A 20,345-nucleotide genomic window follows, 5' to 3' on the forward strand; every position below is an offset into this window, starting at 1 on the left:
CTTCTTTCAGGCTGCCATGGCGCAACTGTGGCTCTCCTCTTCTCTTCAAGGCGTCTCCCTCCCTCCTCCCTCACTTCAAAGTAAGTGCCGACCGACGGGTCCTGGAAGATACATAATTATCCAACGCGATGCCGGTCGCGTAGTCAGACCTCCCCACCCCATTCCAAAGCAACGGCAACTAAAAAAAAAACAGCAAAGTAGCACAAATGCGTCGTGTGAAGTCCTCGCCTCGAGTCAGCGTGGGCACACACAACAGGATCGTGGGGGCGCGTTTAGAAAACGTTCCTGTTTCTTTTTTTCGTCGCCACGACGGTTGCTTGGCCAGGACCTTATCAAAGGCTCGCAACTTGCGCCAACTCCCTCGAGGCTTTGGCGCGTCACAAGTAACTGATCCACCGCCCCAATAACATTATCGCTGCAATCCCTCTGTTGCTACATCAACTTGAAAAGGTTCCCCCCTCCTTGTCCCCGCTCTATTTTTCGCTGCATAGTTTGCGAGATTAACCCATTTGAAGCCTCGGGGATGCACAACGCATGCACCGACGTGCAACAAATGGCTCGTTCTAATATGATTTTTAACAGCACGCCACGTCGTCTATTAGGATCCCGACACACTGCACTAAATCCACAAAAGTTTATAATGAGCACCGTATTAAAAAATCAACAGACTTGCACACAGAGAAACCTCACGCAACAGCGCCTGTCAGTGGCGACATTCATCCAAGATGAGACAATTGTCCTCGTTTGATCATCTAATTTGAGCCGAAAACCTCAGATCCGCATGGGATTGCATTTAAAGGCCACCATAATAAGCGTTTAGCCCGATCAAACACCAGCGTTATAAATGTCACTCTATTTCCCGAGTTAGAATGATCAATGTGTTGACTACAACATTTAGCTATATCACGGTCAGTGACGTGCGTGAGGCTCATGGCTGGGGAGGCACGGACGTAATCACAGTCAGATTTACAAACATGAACTCCACAGAGTAGCTTATTCACCATTTGATTGTCAACAGTTAACGTGTTTTGTTTAAAATGTCATGTCAGCATTATTTATATATTGTATACAAACTGTAGCACAGAAAAAAAGAATAAAAAACATTATTATCGCGTTACATTTACTTATAAATGAAGTCCAAGTCTCTCTGTCTCAGTGGAGATCACTGCTAGTGAAGAAAGTCGTCCTTGATCAGTTCTGTTCCGACTGTATGTTTTCAGTCTTTTGTGCTGAGAATGACCGCTCCACTGATGCTGTAGTAGTGGAACAGTGAGCACGAGCTGGAGCAACTTTGTCGCTTCAGGAATAGTTTCAATGAGATCCTTCCTGGCCAAAAAGCTGAGAAGCTGTCCAGGAGATTTACATTCATCCTTCACGGTTTGTGAGCTATACAGCCCTGTGTTGGTCTTCCTTTAATTATCTCCAGCTTCGATTGAAAGTCCAGTTTAGAAAATTCTTTCAATTTAGATATGTAATCCACCATTCTGAAAATAAGGCCAAGCAACACGAAAAAGTGACTGGATGGTTGCACTTAACTTGCTAACTGTTTACTGTAGCTTGCTGTCACTAATTCTATTATTCTGCAGCCGAGGAGTCGCAAGAAGAATCTCCAATCACCAGCGCCCCCTGTCATGAATGCCTCACCTATGCACACATTTTTGATAAAAATAAAATAAAATAAACACTGTAGTAAAGTGTTTATAATGTACAGTGACTGTACATTATATACACCAGCTAAACTAGAAATTTTGTTCATATACTAAAAGCTTTTGAATACTTTAATAGTGATATACAGAGGGACAGCAATGCGGTCTCACTGCAGTGATTAGCATCGTGATTGTGCAATCCATGGTGAGGCTCAGCCTGCTACTGCCTCACCACTCGTCTCCACTTAGTATTTGAACGGTAAATGTGAAAATTCAGCGATTTTGAAAAAAAATCCAAAAATGGTGAACTTAAATGGAAAAGATCGTTAAAGTACAAATCACTAAATAAATATAACTGTTTAATTTATTTTGTCATTTGACATTTCCATGGTGACAGGTGAGGCACAGCCTCACCTGCCTCCCTGACTGCACGTCACTGATCACGGTTCATAATTGCATGAGGTGTGTCTCAGGAAATTCTCCAATTACACGTAATTTGTTAAAAAATGATTGGTTTGTTACCACAAATGATGTCGCTTTGTTCATCTATCCATGCTAGCGACCTATAGCAAGCAGAAGGCGGAACAATAAATGCACTTTCAGGAGGTACAATTAGCTTGTTCCGAAACTGTTGCCATTCACACAAGAAACTAACCGCCTTGTGTTCAACAAAATAGGCCTCCATTTCATACTGAAGTAAATTTGTAAATACATTGAGACAAGAACCTCCTTATTGATGTTTATTCCACATGACTAAATAGCGTCCAAAGCTCTGTCACAAAACGGACAATTTAAATTTATGAATAAATCAAGTAATTCCTCATCCATCATGCCCTTGATTTGATGAACAAATCAAGTAATCCAAAACATTTTTTGAGGAGAAATGATGGCACTGATTTCGTTTAATGCACAGTTGTGCTTTTTTCTATACTTTGTAAACATTAATGTGAAACTTGACAGCGATAGTGCTCGTACCTTGCCTGACTGCGACTTTTTTTAGAGGAAAACATCTTAAGTAAACACGACAATGGCATTCGTGTTTGTAATCTTGCTGCAAAATCTACCATCTGTACCATTGTAATAATAATTACTCAGATTTGAATAGCTTTTCTTTACATTAAAATATGCTCAATATGTAGACATACAATGATACAAATTAGAAAAAATACAGGAGTCTTGTCGCAAGGCATAAAGAAGTCCTTCAGCAACAGCTAGCAACAACTAGCTAGTAGAGCCAAGTTAGGTTCTAACCATCGGGTCTCACATTCGAAATTCAACCACTGGAAAATAACTCTCTGGTGACAATCCTAGTGAGTCTCAAGTTATATTTTATAACTGTCAAACATTTTTAGAGTTGACAAAATCAGTACAGTATCTCAATTTTCAGGCTAGCAGTATGGGCTAGCGAACACATAAAAACGCCATGTCCTTTTTATAGCTTTTTCAGATTATTCTTTATTCCACAGTATTTATTTTAAGCAGAGACCAATAACACTTTCTTTTGGGATAGCAACAGATTAAATCATTCACTGCCATTTGCCAATTTATTTGGGAATCGAAAATATCACGTGGAGCACCATTCCCGAATTTGTTTAGATGTTTTGTTTTTTCTTGTTTGCGTGCCGATAAAGCGTGGCCGTGGCCTCTGCCAATGTTTTTTCCCTTCCTCAAGGGGGCAGCATTTCCCTTTTCCATGCTAGCATTTTTCCCAGCTTCAGTTGTTTTTAAAGCGCTGTATAACCCAGTATGTATTGCATTGTATTTTAGACAGCCACCGTCATTTCAAGCTCATATAACGACAGACCCATATAATTTCGAAATGAACTCTTTTTTTCTGATGAAAGAAGAGAGTCTAAGGTTTCTGACGCGGCATTGAATGTGTGTGTAGTCCTAAAACTCAATATTCTGTGTGTTCTCGAATTTGAGCAACAATGACAAAAACCCTGCCACTGGAGTGGACACATTTTTGGACGCCTGGCAGTGAATGAGTTAATTGCATTCCTATTCATTTCAATGGGAAACCATCCATCCATCCGTTTTCCGTACCGCTTATTCCACATTAGGGTCGCGGGGGGTTCTGGAGCCTATCCCAGCTGTCTTTGAGCACGAGGCAGGGGACACCCTGAATTGGTTGCCAGCCAATCCCAGGGCACACAATGACGTACAACAGTCAAATTCACACTCACACCTAGGGACAATTTGGAGTGTTCAATCTGGCTGCCATGCATGTTTTTGGAATGTGGGAGGAAACCAGAGGACCCGCAGAAAACCCATGCGGGAGAACATGCAAACTCCACACAGGGAGGCCGGAGCGGGACGCGAACCGGCGACCTCTGCACTGTGAAGCCGGCGTGCTAAATGGGAAACACTTCCTGAATTTCCTAACGTTTCGGGTTGCGAATGCGTGCATGGGATGAATTAGAGTCATTCGCCGTTTCCACTGTAGAAACCTCTTCTTATTTGGTGGTGTGCTACCGTCAATGAAGACATAGCTGATGTACGTAGCGACGTTACACTTCTAAAAGCTGTTCGCACCAACACAAGAGCGCGTCGGCTGACCTCTGGCAGAAAACCCAGTAGGGTTTGGCGTGTACCCCCTGCCAGCAGCAAGGGCCAGTTGGGCTCTCACGTCCTTCCCTGTCAACCCCTTTTATGGCTTATGGGAGGTCCCCTTTGAGCCTAGTACGTCTGAGTCGGACTAGGGGGGTTTTTGGCTCCTGGCCCTAAAAAAAGACCTTTGAAAGTGGGCTTGCGGACTAGAGGTTACGGGTCGACCCATCGCTCAATCGGACAATATATATTATTACCGTGACAGGTCACACTATGCCCCACCACAAATAGCACGATGACGAGAGTGTATCTAAATCAAACATCTGAATAATTTTGATTCTTTTATTTGCATGTATGGATGAGACAGGGCCGCTGTGGTCGAAAGCCATGAAAACACACCTTTTCAACAAATTTAGAGGTCTAAAGAGTTTTTTTATGGTGGTCGTAACGGCTACTGGCCACCTCTGGCCACCTCGGTTGCCGCCATAAACAATGGAGTGTGTGCGCTGTCCTGGCCGGAGCTGGCAGCCCTGTGATCAGTAACTGTTCTCAATTACAGTATTGTGTGCTGTTCCTCTTGGCTTGGGGTTAAACTCTTCCACAAGACCCCTTTGAAGTATTCATCCCGTTATCTGGAGTCGGAGCCAAGAATTTAGGGGGTGGAGGGTGTGGGGGGACAATGGAAAAACCAAACCAAGAGGGAAGCTTACCGCAATTATCAAGCAGGGCCATGAGGAGGAAGTCAGCTCACACAGACCCAGCAAAGAAAAGCCAGTAGATAAAAGAAGGGAGCTGGGACAGTCCACAAGGGGTGGAGGGGGGGGGGGGGGGGTGGAGGGTGGGAGAGGGTTCTGCTTCAACTTTGTTTGGTGTGTACACACCCTGGGCCACAAGCAACTGCCGCGAGAGGAAATGGAGGCGAGTTCTTCAAAGCAGGTGACAAAGGGAAGAGGGGTGCGGGGGGGACAAGGGCCTCTCAGGGGAGCGAGGAGCTACATGAGGGTCAACACACTAGATGAGTGAGGCGGTAAAGCCGTTCTTTATCCAAACTCTACAGTTGAGATTGTGCCTTTCAGAACTGCAAAACTGGATCTGTAATGCGAAATAGTTAAGTAGCGTCACAACAAACTAGTCCCCCCCAGAAAATGTTTTATAGTCTCTCATGTCTAATCCAAGAAATGATATGGGGTCAATCATTGTATTTTTTTGGTATTTGTCCTTAGAATCACAAGCGAGCTTGACACGCGAGTTTGGGTATGCAGTGGATTGGTCAGCAAACAGTCCTAAAGCACATTGAGACCAAAAACTGATGACAGAAACTGCAATGGACAATTTACATGACTGTATGTGGAATGTGAAAGTAAACTTTAATCCATGGAGAAAACCCATACAAGCATCAAGAAAACCCCAAACACAAAGGCCAGAGGCTTAAATCTCGAACCGGAGAACCACAAGGCACACATGCTCACCGCTAGGTTCATATTTTGGGTGCTATTGTATCTTCCAAAGTTCTTACTAAGTTCTTCAGAGAGACACAAAAACAAAAAGCCTGAACAGGATTTACCAGTCCCAATGGAACAGAACTGAACACCCTTATTTACGACAGTGCACCTTGGTGGTCACATCATGGATTTTACGACTAAGACAAATGGATTTGTTTTTTCTTTCCACTGCAGTCCACTTCCATGGCATGTATAGTGCTGTGAAATAGCATTCACCCGTTCCTGCATACTGTATTTTTATCACAGTCAAATGTTTGAATTCATCAAGCTAATTTTAGAATCATACAGAGACTATCAAATAAAACACAAAGTCCAGTTTCTAAATGCCTATTTAATTTTTTTACACACAACATAGCACAGCTTTATGTATATAGTGCTTCCACAACAGCTGCAGCTGTGACAGGGAACTTTTTTATGCTTATTAAGGCCCCCCAAAAAATACCAAAGTACCCATCAAGGTCTTGTGCAACAAATGCATCATCTTAACATTTTAAGACAGAAGAAGAAATTAGAAGAAAAACAAGTAAAAATATATCAATCAGGTAATGGTTACAAAGCCGTTTCAAGATTCGATGGCTCTAGCATTTCCAGCTAAAATTATTCCAATAATAGTGCAACGACAACTCACCCAAGGAGGTTACAAAAGAACCTAGAACAACACCCGAAGAACTTCAGACCTCACTGGCGTCAGTTCAGGTCAATGTTCACAACTCTACCACATAAAATACATTTGCCTAAAATTGTATTTTTGACCGGAGTTCCCGGTCAAAAATTGCTGTACAAAAAGAACACAAAGGTTCAAACACAAGACATCTTGATGATCCTTTAAGGACAATCGACATCACTTTTTTTGTTTCTTAACTGACATCAGAAAAACGTTTTATAGCATCTAAAATACCCAAAACACGCAGTATGATATTTTTATTCAAATGCAAAACACCAATAAAAATGACTTAAAGTGTCCAAAATCTGCAAAAAATTGAGCTGCGAATTGGGCATTTTCAGAAAGTCCCGTCCCCAGTTTGTGACGTCACGCCAAGACGTCTTGCATTGCTGGAGAATAAAAACAATGGCTTCAGATAATATGATTTCTTGTTATACATCCAGTTATGAATATGATTCAAATAGTTCTGAAGAGGAAAGCATACATGTTTGCCATCAATTAAAGAAGTCCTTCCGCGTCATTTTGAGGCATCTGGACTGCAATGTAACGTCCCACAAAAGAGGCAGAAAAATGGCGACCAGATCCTGTGAGGAATTAATCAGCCCGTTTCCACAGGCTGATAAATTCCTTATATGGAGCTTGGTCGCCCTCTTCTGGCTCTTTTTGGTGCAACATGACGTTTTCAGACCAAACAAGCACACCAAAATGCACTGACGTGATGGAAGGACTGCTACAATGTGTCCTTTTTTTCGGTCAGGGGCGTTCCTTCAGTGATGTCACGTACGGACTCGTCACCAACTCAAAAACAAGACTTCCGGAATATTCAGCGCGAGTCTTAAAACGTAAAATATAGCTATATGCTGTGGAATCTTTGTAAAATACGTTCAGTTGAAGTCATTTGAAGCCATTTTACAAATTATGGACACAACTTGTCCGTAGACGTCGGTTGTCCTTTAAGACTTTTGGAAAAAACAATCTGTGAATTGATGAGTAAAAAAAAATAAAAATTTTGGAAGATGTGGGGCTGTATACAAATAGCACAGCTTTTAATAGAAATAACACAATGCTAACATTGAAGCATGATGGCAGCAGTGTGATGGTTTGTGTCTGCTTAGCTACCTCAGGACAAGGACAACTTGTTGTGACTGATGGGAGAATGAATTCTGCTGTCTACCAGAAAATCCTGAAGAACGCCTGACAACCAGTTTCAATATTCTGAAACCCACCAGCAAGTTTACTTCTGAGTGAAAAATATGCAAACATCATAGAAATCAGGACGGGCGGGATACTTTTTCAGTGGAAAGCGACATTTGTTGTCTGCATCCCAGAATGAGCAGTGGAAGGCAATTTGTGACGCACCAATCCCAGCTCATGTGTCAGCACCTTGGTCAAGGGATCAGGCTGTAGATTGACGTACACTGTGGTGAAAAGCCACAAAGCATGAAAAATGCAAAATTCCACACAGAAAGGCCCCAAAGTTATTCTTTCTTTCAATTCTTGTTGCCGCATAGAAATGCCGATCGTCTGTCCACCCATTAAAAGCCTCTTTTTATACTTTCAAGCTCTGACATGTCATTTTTGCATATTTTACGTGGGACTGTGCAGGGTGTGGTTTGAAGTCGGCAAATTTGCTGTTTTTGGCGGCAGTATCTGAGGCAGAGACTGACGTCAAAGCAAATCTAATTATCTGAATGCGCAACATCCGCAACAGCTGTAAGCTCTGTCTGACAGATTCGGAGCTCCTCTGTTATGCCTCGGATGCCAACTCGGTAGCAATTACTGACTTCGTTCGGCAAGTCTTGTCCATTCTTAGGTCATGATTCAGTATTTAGGTGTTGAGACTGGTATTCAAATTTCTTTTGGGGTGAGTGAGGGGCTTCATATCAGGAACAATTTTAGTCTGTCTTGTTTCTGCCGCAACCATGCGAGGCGGTTGGACCTGGTCTTGTTCTTGACTAATGGTTTGAAGTGGTTTTGACTGGAAAGAAGCTTGAAGTGTGGAAGTAGAGCAAGGGTGTCAAAGTAATTTGTTTTGCCGCAGGCCACATTGTAGTTACGGTTTCCTCTCGGCGGGCGTTATGAATCTGGAGAAGCCATTAGAATATTTAATCCCCTTCACATATTTCATATAGAGCGCACAACAAATTAATAATTGAAGCTTGATTTGCTTTTGCGGGCCGAATAAAAGGATGCGGCGGGCCATATTTGGCACCCGGGCCTTGACTTTGAAACAAGTGGAGCAGAGGATGAGAAGGAAAGAGGGGAAGTATTATTGTCAGCAGACTCCAAACGTATGCTGGGAATTTGTGGAAGACAATTAAGAGTGAAGTTAAGACTGACTTTGACGTAGGACAGGTGTGTCAAACTCATTTCACATGGTGGGCCATATATGGGCTCGGTAGATGTCAAGTGGGCCGGACCATTAGAATTATACCAGACATGATATAAATAACCAAATATCATTCCTTCAATGTTGAAACTTGTTGAAAACACACCAAACACAAAGGTTTCCCATGCATCTATGTAAAAAAATATGACATGGTCCATTTTTCATAGAAAATTCTACACTCCTTATCTACTTTTGGCTAATGAAGGTGTTGAAACCGCTGTTGTCTTCCAAGTTGATCGAAACAGCACCACTCTACCCCCTAGTGGACAATCATATAATTGCACCTTATTAAAAATATAAATTCCATGTCGTTTTTGCATTTTTTTCCCGCTTTTAAATTATCTTGCGGGCCTGATATCTTATATCTAATATCTTGTTTTCTATCCTTCCACCCCAACCCAATCCCTCTTCAATTGCTGCTGTGGACTGCAAATTTCCCCATTGCGGGACGAATAAAGGTATTCTGATTCTGATTCTGATTCTGATCAAACCTCCTTGTGCGCCGGTTCCGGCCCGCGGGCCGTATGTTTGACACCCCTGACGTAGGACATGGTGCATAATACCCTTAAAATGTTACGGAGTGGTAACAATGCTCCAGTTTGTTTGTTATTCTTTTTATGGGAAGGAGTTAGGGGGGTGTTTAGAGTGAGGACTTTGAAAGGGTTCAGTTCGAGGGAAAATAAAGGTTGCATCATTTGAGACGCCAATTGAGCCCAGAATGATGCGTTGTTTCTTGCGTCAAAATAGATAAAAGTCCGCGTGGGAGCCGTCGCCCACCTGTGCAGTTTGATGATGGAGTGAGTGTGCGGAAGATAGACGTGGGAAAGCGATGTGTCACAGGCATCTACTGAGAGTGGGATGGCCAGGAAAAATGAGACATGAAAGGTTGCAAAGGAAGAAGAAATAGAGAAGAAATTCAAAATGACTGGGGAGCAGCGGGGCGTGGGGGGTGGTTGTTGAAGGTTATTTATCCCCCCTCCCTTGTTTTAATCCAATTTTGTGCTTGACTTTTAAGTCTAGCAATGTATAGAAACAATGTTGGATGCACTGTCTAATCCCGTTTGGGCCATGAAGGCTCCACTATGACAGTTAATGACTTTCATTTCCTCTTCTTCTGGCACTGCAGCCGGGAAGCCAGCAGATACCTCACTTTTTTCCCGCCAAGCTTGCCAGGAGGACTTCCCTTCTCCCAAATCAGCCTTAACCCCAAACCCTGGACTCCCTCACTCATGCTTAATCCATCACTTGACCCCCATCGCCCAATCTCCCCTCCATCACACCCCCCTAGCTTCTTCCTCCTTCCCTCCGGTGAGATGATTACCTCACTCGCACCTTCAACTGATGATACCTCCCATTACCCAACAACAAATTATTGATTTAAACTAGTTTTCAACCAACAGAAGCTCCTTCATATGAGATTGTAATCAGGAGGGGCTTGTGATTATCATTATCCTTTCAATTTCAGTCAAACCTCTGAAGATGGAGGACACTGATTCGCTGAGGCAACCCTTGAAGGGAAAAGCTAAACGGAAAAGCAGAAGATCCTTTTATTTTCACCACTAGCTGAATACAAATGGTGATGACCTAAAGTTCAATTCTATCACTTTAAAATATGTTCACACGTGTAATCGACTTTTTTTTTATTGATCCTGTGACGACCGGGTAGTTTACACATCCAGTTTAATTGGTCGCAATCAAATAACAACATGGAAGCTTTATTTCTATTGGGTATTCTAGCGTGTCAGTCAACAGGTTTCAAAAGAGGCGCATTATTTTATTTTAATAACTTGTGGCGTCAATGCGATGCACTAACAGAACAAACGTGCATGTTAGCCATTCTTTTAACATTATAAAATAAATTTACTGCGGCGTCTCCGGACAAGTTGTGTCCATAATTTGTAAAATGGCTTCAAATGACTTCTACTGAACGTATTTTATAAAGATTCCACCGCATATAGCGATATTTTACATTTTAAGACTTGCACTGAATATTCAGGAAGTCTTGTTTTTGACTTGGTGACGAGTCCGTACGTGACGTCACTAAAGGACCGCCCCTGACCGTAAAAAAGACGCATTGTAGCGGTCTTTCCATCACGTCAATGTATTTTGGATTGGATTGGATTTGCCTTTGCTGTACATGTTTGGTCTGAGAACCATGTTGCACCCAAAAGCCGCCAGAAGAGGGAGTCCAAGCTCCATATAGGAATTTATCAGCCTGTAGAAGCGGAGGTGGTCACAGGAGGGCGCCATTTTGTGCCTCTTTTTTTGGGTGAGACATTTCCCCCCAATGTTGCCTCAAAATGGCACAAATAAATTCTTTAATCGATTGCAAACATGTATGCTTTCCTCTTCAGAACTATTTGAATCATATTCATAACTGGATGTGTAACAAGAAAGCATATTCTCCGAATCTGAAGCCATTGTTTTGATTCACTAGCAATGCAAGACGTCTTGGCGTGACATCACGAACTGGGGGCGGGACTTTCTGAAAATGCCCAATTCGCAGCTCAATTTTTTGCAGATTTTGGACACTTTAAGTCATTTTTATTGGTGTTTTGCATTTGACTAAAAATATCAACCTGCATGTTTTGGGTATTTTAGATGCTATAAAACGTTTTTCTGATATCAGTTAAAAAACAAAAAAGTGACGTCGGTTGTCCTTTAAGACCATTTCTTTATATTTTGCATATATGCAGTGAAGCTATTGGGGTGAGAAAAATAATTCATTTTGGAGGAAATAATTAATTTCCAAAAACATCAGGACTTCAGTGATCAAGTATATGATGTCCATGTATCAGCCCTAACACAGAATAAACCACAACATTCAACAATGTACTACAATATTTCACGGTGAACTTAACTCTTCTGTTTTCCTAGCACACTGCAGGAAGGTATGATTTTGAATCATATCATTTTTAACTCATTCAGTTTTAGACTCCCGTCACACTCCTGGGCCATGTTTTCTACCACTAGTGCAAATAATAGAAAATTAAAGTGCATGTTCCTCTCCACATTGGCCTGTCGGCCGAAAGCGGAGTAAGACAGTGTGTTGCCAACACAATTACACAGACACAACCTGCTGTGCCTTTGCGGCTAAAGCTATATAGCCTCTAAACCCGCTTTCAAAGCACACAGCTGCATATTCTTTTCACGGCTGGATTGACAGGGTGGAGAAGAGAAAGAAAAAAAAAAACAAGAACGGCATGCCATAAATACCATCGCAACAAAGAATCATATGAGCCGGCGCAGAGACAAAGGACTTGATGGCAGACAGTAAAATAGCACAGGTGATAAGAGTCACTGTCGTGTGCGTGCTGCTAAACGGGTTTATTTATGCAAGCGGGCAAAAGCAGGCCTCCTTCGGTGCGTGCGACATCTAGAAAAAAAAAAAAAAAAACAAAAAAAGATATTAAGTGCCAGTGCGGTGTGGCGCAAAATAAATCAGCTTAGCCCTGACCTTGAGTCACCTTCTTTTTACAGCCTGACTTATCTCGGCCTCAAACAACCTGTCGCAGGAACAGAAGAACGCTGATAAACAAAAAAAAAAAAACTTTGAAGCAGAAAACACATTAACCAAATAATCTCCAATTTGGACAAACACGGTATCATCCTGATTTTCCTACTTGGCATATAAAGTAATACTTGGCTCATTAAATTGTCAACGGCAGCCTTGAGTGTCACGCAACTGTAAAACAAATGATAAATCAGCCTCGACGGCCAGCCCGTTGACGACAGTCGGCCCTGTGATGTGCAGATAAGCGCGGCGCTTTCATCTTAAATGGGTGCCGCCTGAACGACAACAAGGGCTTGTTATTTACACACCCACAATTACCCAGTTTGTTTTGGCGGGAGACAATCAATTTTCTGTCAAAGCAATCGGTGAGAAGATTCAAATAAATTAATTCATTAAATAAATACTGACAATGTTTTTTAAAAAGGGCAGACGAACACATTCAGGAGGAATCGGTGAACGGTATTGGGAGTCGTTCAGTCATATCAAAAACAACAGAGCTCATTGTGCGACATTTTCTTAACGTGGGAAAAATTACATACGTAACATACGTACATACGTTTTTCTGTAACGGGTCAACTGGAGTGTGGCTATCAGTGAAATTCATGGCAGCAATAGTCTGTTTCCAAGCATTGTCAAAATGTTATTGTTTCTAACTGCTGATGTGTTTATTTGAGGGAAGACATTTGTCAACAAGGATTTGGAAAAAAACAAGTGTGAGTATTGACAGAATTGTAGCCATTCAAAAACTGCCCTAATATTGTTGTCTTTCTGTAAGCACTTCTAACCCACCTGCAGAAGTGATGAGGTATGTATTTAGCGTTGAGGCTTTCATAGGCGCAAATCCTTGTTTAACTCTTTCACTGTCATTCACAAATTTATTCAGGAATTGAAAATATGATGTAGAGTGCCATTCCCGAATTCGTTCCGGTTTTGTTTTTTCATGCTTGGGTGCCGATAAAGCACTGGCCATGGCCTCTGGCAATGTTTTTTTTTTCTTTTCCACAAGGGGGCAGCATTTCCCTTTTTTCCATGTTCCAGCTTCAGGGGTTGGTAAAGCGCCATATAAACCAATATGTATGAATTGCATTGCATTTTGGACAGCCACCCTCATTTCAAGCGCATTCAAGACCCATATAATTTAGGGATTAACTCTTTTTTTCTGATGATAGAAGAGTCTAAGGTTACTAACGCTGTATTAAATCATACCTGTCAACCTCTACGGCTCCACGCCGCTACAAACTGTCGTATTTTCCCTTACAAAATACAAAATAATCTTACACCATATTTTTTTTTCAAACGTGTTTATTTATGTAGTGTAACATGTTATATTGTACATGTGTTTTGTTATATCATTCTGTACATATCCTGAATAAATGATGAAATTACAAGTGTTGCTTAATTACTACAGTCCTGACATTTACTCCCACTCTTTGTGATGCTAGCATCTTCCATTTAACTTACGGCGTTTTAATTCAGGTTCAGCCATTTATGATTGTATGCAAAGAAAATTCAAAACTATGTTGTAATTTAGGCCTACTGCTCTGCTTTCACTTTGTTCACGTGTGATCGGAATGATGGAATGGGAAATCCCCAGGCGGCAGTAGCATCAAACCGCTCGCTTCGTTTGCAACAAAAAAAAAACGATACCGAGGTAGAGGCTACTGCGGCGAACTCGTTTGACTTGATTGATTTTCCGTTTCGTGATAGTCGGTATACACCGGCTGCAACCCATAATTGACAAATTTGCGTTTTTCCGTACAGATTTTCTTGTACGTCGTACACGTCTTAAAATGCATAATAAACATACTTTGTACGGCAAAAACGTATAGGTTGACAGGTATGATTGAATGTTAAGGTAGTCCTAAAACTCAATATGTATTCTGTGGGCCCTGGAATTCAAGTGACAATGACAGAAACCGTGGCACTGGAGTGGGCACATTTTTTGGCAGGAGGACTTTTGAATGAGTTAAGAATGGAGTGAATTTAGCTGCTGTTAGGTGAGGCATTTAATTAGTACGTTTGTTTGTACAAATACTCGAGTCACAGACGCAAGTAAGCGATGAATTGTGGATGGAGTCAACTATTTCAGGAAGGAGAGTCTCCCATTTTGATTCTGCTGGTTATCTGTAAACCAGCCACTTGCAGTAAATTACCAAATAAGGTTCCTTGCGGAATAAGTGCAAGCTAGGCCAGGTTCTTGTAAACGGTCAAAAATGTATCGGGGTCAAGTTCAGGTGGGGTTAAAAGAAAAAAGGCCTTAACGTTTACATTCCTCATTTTCAGATGACATATTTTTTACTCTCATCACTCACTGGACAGGCAGCAGAATGAAGAAGGCCGTCACATAAAAAGGTGGGGTGTCAGGTTTCCTTTGTAGATGGGCAAGCAGGTTTTGCACACACACACACACACACACACACACACACACACACACACACACACACACACACACACACACACACACACACACACACACACACACACACACACACACACACACACACACACACACACACACACACACACGCAAGGCCATGATGTTATTTGAAAAATACACTTTACAAGACAGAAAGTATAGATGGAATGTATGGAAGTCAAAGCAAATCTTGGCTACCAGTTACACCAGATACCAGCATCAGTAAATTCAACTCAAAAGGACACGACGCTTCCAAAACCTCCACATGCCCACCGAATAAAAGTCATTAGGAAAATAAAATCAAAGACAAAATTACCCCCCCTGCCCCCCAAAAAACAACCAACCAAAAAAAAAGGTACACGAAGCAATGTTTTTTATTAAGAAAAATCTGATACATTCAGAATCGGAATCAGAATCAGAATCATCTTTATTGCCAAGTATGTAGAACACACAAGGAATTTGTTTCCGGTCGAACGCGCTGCACTAGTATCATCAGCAAAAAAATTGCAAAGAGGCACTATACAATTCCATTTGGGCTACTGTTCAAAGAGTTAATGGCACAAATTCGCACAAAATATGATAATACACAAATATTCACTGACTGGACACTTCATTGGGGAAACTTTGAAATGTAGTCTGATCCAAATTGAGAGATGCTAAACAATACAAATGATGATGGAATTGAAGTTTTAAAAAATACTTTAAAATGTATTTAAAAAGTTTAGGTGTAAAAAAAACGACACAAAAATGTTCATATAAAAAAATAGACTCAGCATTCAAAACAACAAAATAATTTTAAAAGAGTGATTTCCAGCAGTGTTATGCAGAACTTCATTAACTGTGACAGAGAAGCGAATGGTGTATTTTGAAAAATACAGGGATGCATCTGGGAAATTAAAAAAGGGGGCCAATTGGCCCCAATGTCTCTGAAAAGGGTGGCAAATTCTAAAATTGGTGGGGCATGGTTTAAATAGATTGCAGAAGTATACTAAATTGATTGAAATAAACCAAAATACAGTGAGACGTCAACTTACGAACTTAATTGGTTCCCTGACAGAGTGTGTAAGGCGAAAAGTGTGTAACTCAACAAAAAAAAAATCCCATAGAAAACCATTAAAATGGGAATAATCCATTCCCGGGTTTCCATAAAATATACTTACTAACTAAATAAGCCTTAAAACTACACACAACATACCTTATTCTATGTATAATAAATGTGCTATTGTATTGTAATGAAAGAAATACACTGCATTGTATCATAAAGTCACTTTATTTACATTTGTGATGGTCATTTATGGCTTGATGGAATGGCGTTGGAGGTCCAAGGTCAAAGGGAATTGCTGTTTGGAAAGAGAGGCGCATTACATGAGGACTGTAATTAAAGAAATAAACTGTGCTGTAAAACAAAGTTTCATTGACCTTTTTGATGGTCGTTGATGGCTTATGGAAGGAGAGTCACCTTCCATAAGGACTGTTGGTAACTTAACCTCTGGTGCTGTTCGGAGGTGTGCTTCCGCCGAAGATCACTCCGCCAGCCGTGGTGGGTGTGTATTATGAAAATAGTGCTTATTATAAGGTTTAATTTTCATAAATTTGACGTTTGTAAGACGAAAAGTTTGTAAGATAAGGTGTTTGTAAATTGAGGTCTCACTGTACTTTCATTGGAGAATATTTCAAAATTGCAAAAGAAAACCCATAATTTGAGTACAATTTATTATCTAATATATCAACTTTTTTTTAATTCAAGTCAAATAATTTATTCATACAAAAAATAAACATTTTCAATTTTCTTTAGTTACTACACAATCAATCCTGTGCTATTTTGATCATGTACGGTATTACCGACAAGACAAAGAGAACAGACTTAGCACAATGTCTTTGACTAGTGTCTTCTTCTTTTCCTTTCGGCTTTTCCTACAGAGAATCAGCGTCCTTCATCTTCAGAGGTTTGATTCACGTTTGTTTTGGCCAAGTTTTTACGTCCTGATATTCTTCCTGACACAACTTGAACATATTTCTTTGCTTTGAAGATTTCCAATGTGCTGCAACAGCTCTGAAATCATTCCCATTGGCCACTAAATTGGAATCATCAACAGCAGTTTGCTGCAACGAATTGTCACTGCACTCCTCTGACTTTTTCGATTGTTTCTTAAGAAAAAAAAATGAGGACATTTTTGTTTGCTGCCTGTTTGTAATGTCTCTTAGAGTTTGACTCCTGTTCTCACGCTCCATATTGCAACCATCGGCCTTATTCGATGTAAATACTGCAATGCACCATGGGTAAATGAATAGGCTATTATCTCTTTCGGCAATTTCCGGCGGATCACGTAAAAGCCGAGATATCCTCTTTTGCTAACATCGATAGGGAAAGAAGGAGAAGTACGGCCACTCGTTTCGACCGACTGCTGTCAGGCTTCTTAATAAACATATGCGATTGAAAAAACTGTGAATGTGAAAAAATGTGAAAATGGAAAAAAATACTTTTTTTTTTAAATAGCACAGCAACCTTGATGATGATGCAATACACTTACATTCTTATATTTGCACTATGTACAGTTTGTGTTTTTTTTATCTTTTCACCCTCCCCCACCCCCTTTCAATGGTGTGGACTGCAAATGTCCTCATTGTGGGACTATTAAAGGCTTTCTGACTGACTGACTGAAAGATGGCAGATAACAAAAGTTAAAACCTTTGAAAGAAAATGAACAGTTTTCAATTGCTGTTTAACTAAATATGTTTCTTTAACTATTTTAACAGAAGTATGTCATATGTGGCGCAGATCCTGGAGCAATATGCGCTCATCGTAATAGACCTTTGTTGGTGCTGGCGCAGTGGAGTTCCAAAGATGCGCCAGTGGCTGTCAAAATGTGTCAACCTCCGTGACCCTAGTGAGGAATAAGTGATTCAAAAGATGAATGAATGAATCATCATAGTACTAATAATACCATAATTGCGTTTGTCCAGGTAATGTTGATCCGCAAAGGTTGAATTCAGTCAAATGCATATTAAATTTGCAGCGCGTTCATTTTTCATGTCTGAAAATTAGATTAGCTTCACTGTAGTTATATTAATAATCTAATGTCAAAGCCTTTCGTTTTCATTAATGTACAGTGAGACCTAAACTTACGAACTTAATTGGTTCCCAGACAGAGTGTGTAAGGCGAAAAGTGTGTATCTCAAAAAAGAATTCCCATAGGAAACCATTAAAATGGGAATAATCCGTTTCCGGGTTTCCATAAAATATAGTTTTTAACGAAATAAGCCTTAAAACTACACACAACATACCTTATTCTATGTATAATAAATGTGCTATTGTATTGTAATGAAACAAATACACTGCATTGTATCATAAAGTCACAAAGAGAGGCACATTACATGAGGACTGTAATTAAAGAAATAAACTGTGCTGTAAAATAAAGTTTTTTTCAACTTCTTCGATTGCCCGAGACCGTCGCTTTGAGAGCACGGAAACACCTCCGGAGAATGGGAGCAATGGTTGACTTAGCATATCCGTGCTTGGCCACTAAATCACACAAACACACACATTGTTCGTGTTTTTCAATTATCTCCTTCTTCTCAGCGACGGTGATTTTATTTTGTGTCTTCTTGGGCTGAACACGAGCCTGTGGTGGTTTTTTTTTTCGGTCCCATCATAGTAAAATTATCAGCAAAAAGCTCCAAGTAGGCGATCGACGTGTGCATTCAATGAGAGGGGGTGTGCAAAGTAGCGCCGGCTGGAGCGCTGTTCGGTCATGTACTTCCGCCGAAGATCACTCCGCCAGCCGTGGTGGGAGTGTAGTATGAAAATAGTGCTTATTATAAGGTTTAATTTTCATAAATTAGAGGTTCTGAAGACGAAAAGTTTGTAAGATAAGGTGTTTGTAAGTTGAGGTCTCACTGTATATGCAATTTAAAACATAATGATATCTCAACTTAACCAAAATGGATATATGATGCAATTTTGGCCCAAGTCAAGATTTTCTTGATATTATTTTGGATGAGCTTCCAAATCACACATTCCCAAGCAATCCCGAGTCCGCAACAAAATACTAACCTCGTGTTGTGACATGCATCCAGGCCTTCCTGGAGGAAGTCGGCTCTCCTCTGAAGGAAATTGACCTGCAACAGGAATACGTGTTATCAACATGCAAATAATAAAGCTTTGTTGATATGGCTGCTTCGGATGGGTTTTGCTTTTCGATAGAGAAGAGCGGGGAGGGATGGGGTGAAGTAAGTTAAGCAGGCTTGGTGGATAAAAGGCTCAGTTGTTGAGTCCACGGGTGCCAGGACAGAAGGGTCGGGGTCATGAGATGAGGCCGCAGGGGTGAAGGCACAAGGGAACGGCAGGGAAGGTTATGAGGCGGGTTCGCCAGGGTGAGGACGCGGCATGCTACCGGCCTTTTGTTTAACTGCAAAGTGGGTTGCGGGTTTATTTATCAAGTGTCTGAGCTAAAGTGAAAATAAACCCTGGCTACGTTTATACGGCGGGCAGGAGACGCTGGCGCAGCATCAGCCCGCCTCCGTAAAAAAAAAAAAAAAATCCCGTATTGTTCTGAGTGGAACATTCCTTTCTGAGATGAGGTGGTAGAGTGAGGCATACAACACCAGCGATGAGGTGCAAGGCCTTGGGATTCTTCTTCATCAAATTCCCATTGAAATGACTTTAAATACCGATTCCAGGATTAGCCAATCCATCCATTTCTTGCAGATCAAGATTGTGAAAATGTGCCTTCAAACAGTGATCCCATGACAGACAGAGATGTACCATATTTTCCAGTGTATAAGGCCAAACACCATTTCTTTCCAAGGATGACCCTGTGCCTTATACGCAGATTTGGATTTGCCTTTATTAGTCTCACAGCGCCTTATATGTGAAGTAGCCGCAACAGGTCTTGCTACTACTGTAAGCAGCCCCGACTCCATTTCCCACTGTAGAAGTAGTGTGTAACCCCAGGCTCTAATGTAGCGCCTTGTAATTTGGTGTGCCTTATATTTGGAAAACCTTTGTATATTTGTATATTGTATTTGGAAACCTATTTTTTTGTCATTAATAGAAGGTGCGCCTTATAGTCCGGTACGCCTTATACACCGGAAAATATGGTACTTTGCATGGTATCTCATTTAACAGACGTTGACAGAGCTGAAAACGAGATCTTAGCCAAATTCGGCAAGTTAAGGACAGCGTGAAATGGTAACGCTCACGTTGCGGCATGTTATGTAAATGTTGACCACATCAAAGCGCAAACATGCCTGCATCGATGCACAATCCCACACGTGCTAAAGAAGGCACAATCGTGCGCGAGCATGCCGCAGATATGTGAAGCATTCTGCCAGTTGTGGCACACGCCGAATTGTGGGATTTGGTTTTTGGCTGGTGAAAAAAAGGCTTGCGATGCCCCCGTATCGAATGCTTTGTTTGTTTGGTTATTTATTTATCTCGTCATGTATTTATTCATTCGTTTATTCATTCATGTATTTATTTATCGATTCATCATCCCATTTATTTATGTATGTATTTATTTATCTAACTATCTATTTATATTTTTATTGGTGTGTCCACTTATCTATCCATCACTCTCTCTCTTTCAATCTATCAGCAAATCTATACGTCTATCCGTCCGTCCGCCCACCGATCTATCAATTTATCCATCCATCCAAACCCAC

General features: G+C 41.1%; 1 protein-coding gene and 1 long non-coding RNA gene across 3 annotated transcripts in view; one reads left to right on the forward strand and one right to left on the reverse strand.

Annotated features, from left to right (window-relative positions):
* Window positions 1-19: 19 nt before the first annotated feature.
* On the forward strand, window positions 20-16,660 carry LOC148885814 (uncharacterized). The gene is made up of 3 exons (XR_016117997.1): window positions 20-80; window positions 14,549-14,617; window positions 16,602-16,660. It is a non-coding gene; the product is annotated as an uncharacterized LOC148885814 (long non-coding RNA).
* cep112 (centrosomal protein 112) overlaps window positions 15,251-20,345 on the reverse strand; it is a 117,940-nt gene continuing 112,845 nt past the window's right edge. For both annotated transcript variants that reach the window (XM_089018067.1, XM_089018068.1), the window contains exons 25-26: window positions 18,736-18,800; window positions 15,251-17,566 (exon numbers count right to left, since the gene is read on the reverse strand). In XM_089018067.1, the coding sequence (XP_088874193.1) occupies window positions 17,542-17,566; window positions 18,736-18,800 (90 nt within the window). In that variant the 3' untranslated portion in view covers window positions 15,251-17,541. The remainder of the gene's footprint in view (window positions 17,567-18,735; window positions 18,801-20,345) is intronic.

The sequence above is a fragment of the Hippocampus bargibanti genome, linkage group LG17, assembly GCF_051943395.1.
Source record: "Hippocampus bargibanti isolate YZ-2025 linkage group LG17, ASM5194339v1, whole genome shotgun sequence".
NCBI lineage: Eukaryota > Metazoa > Chordata > Actinopteri > Syngnathiformes > Syngnathidae > Hippocampus > Hippocampus bargibanti.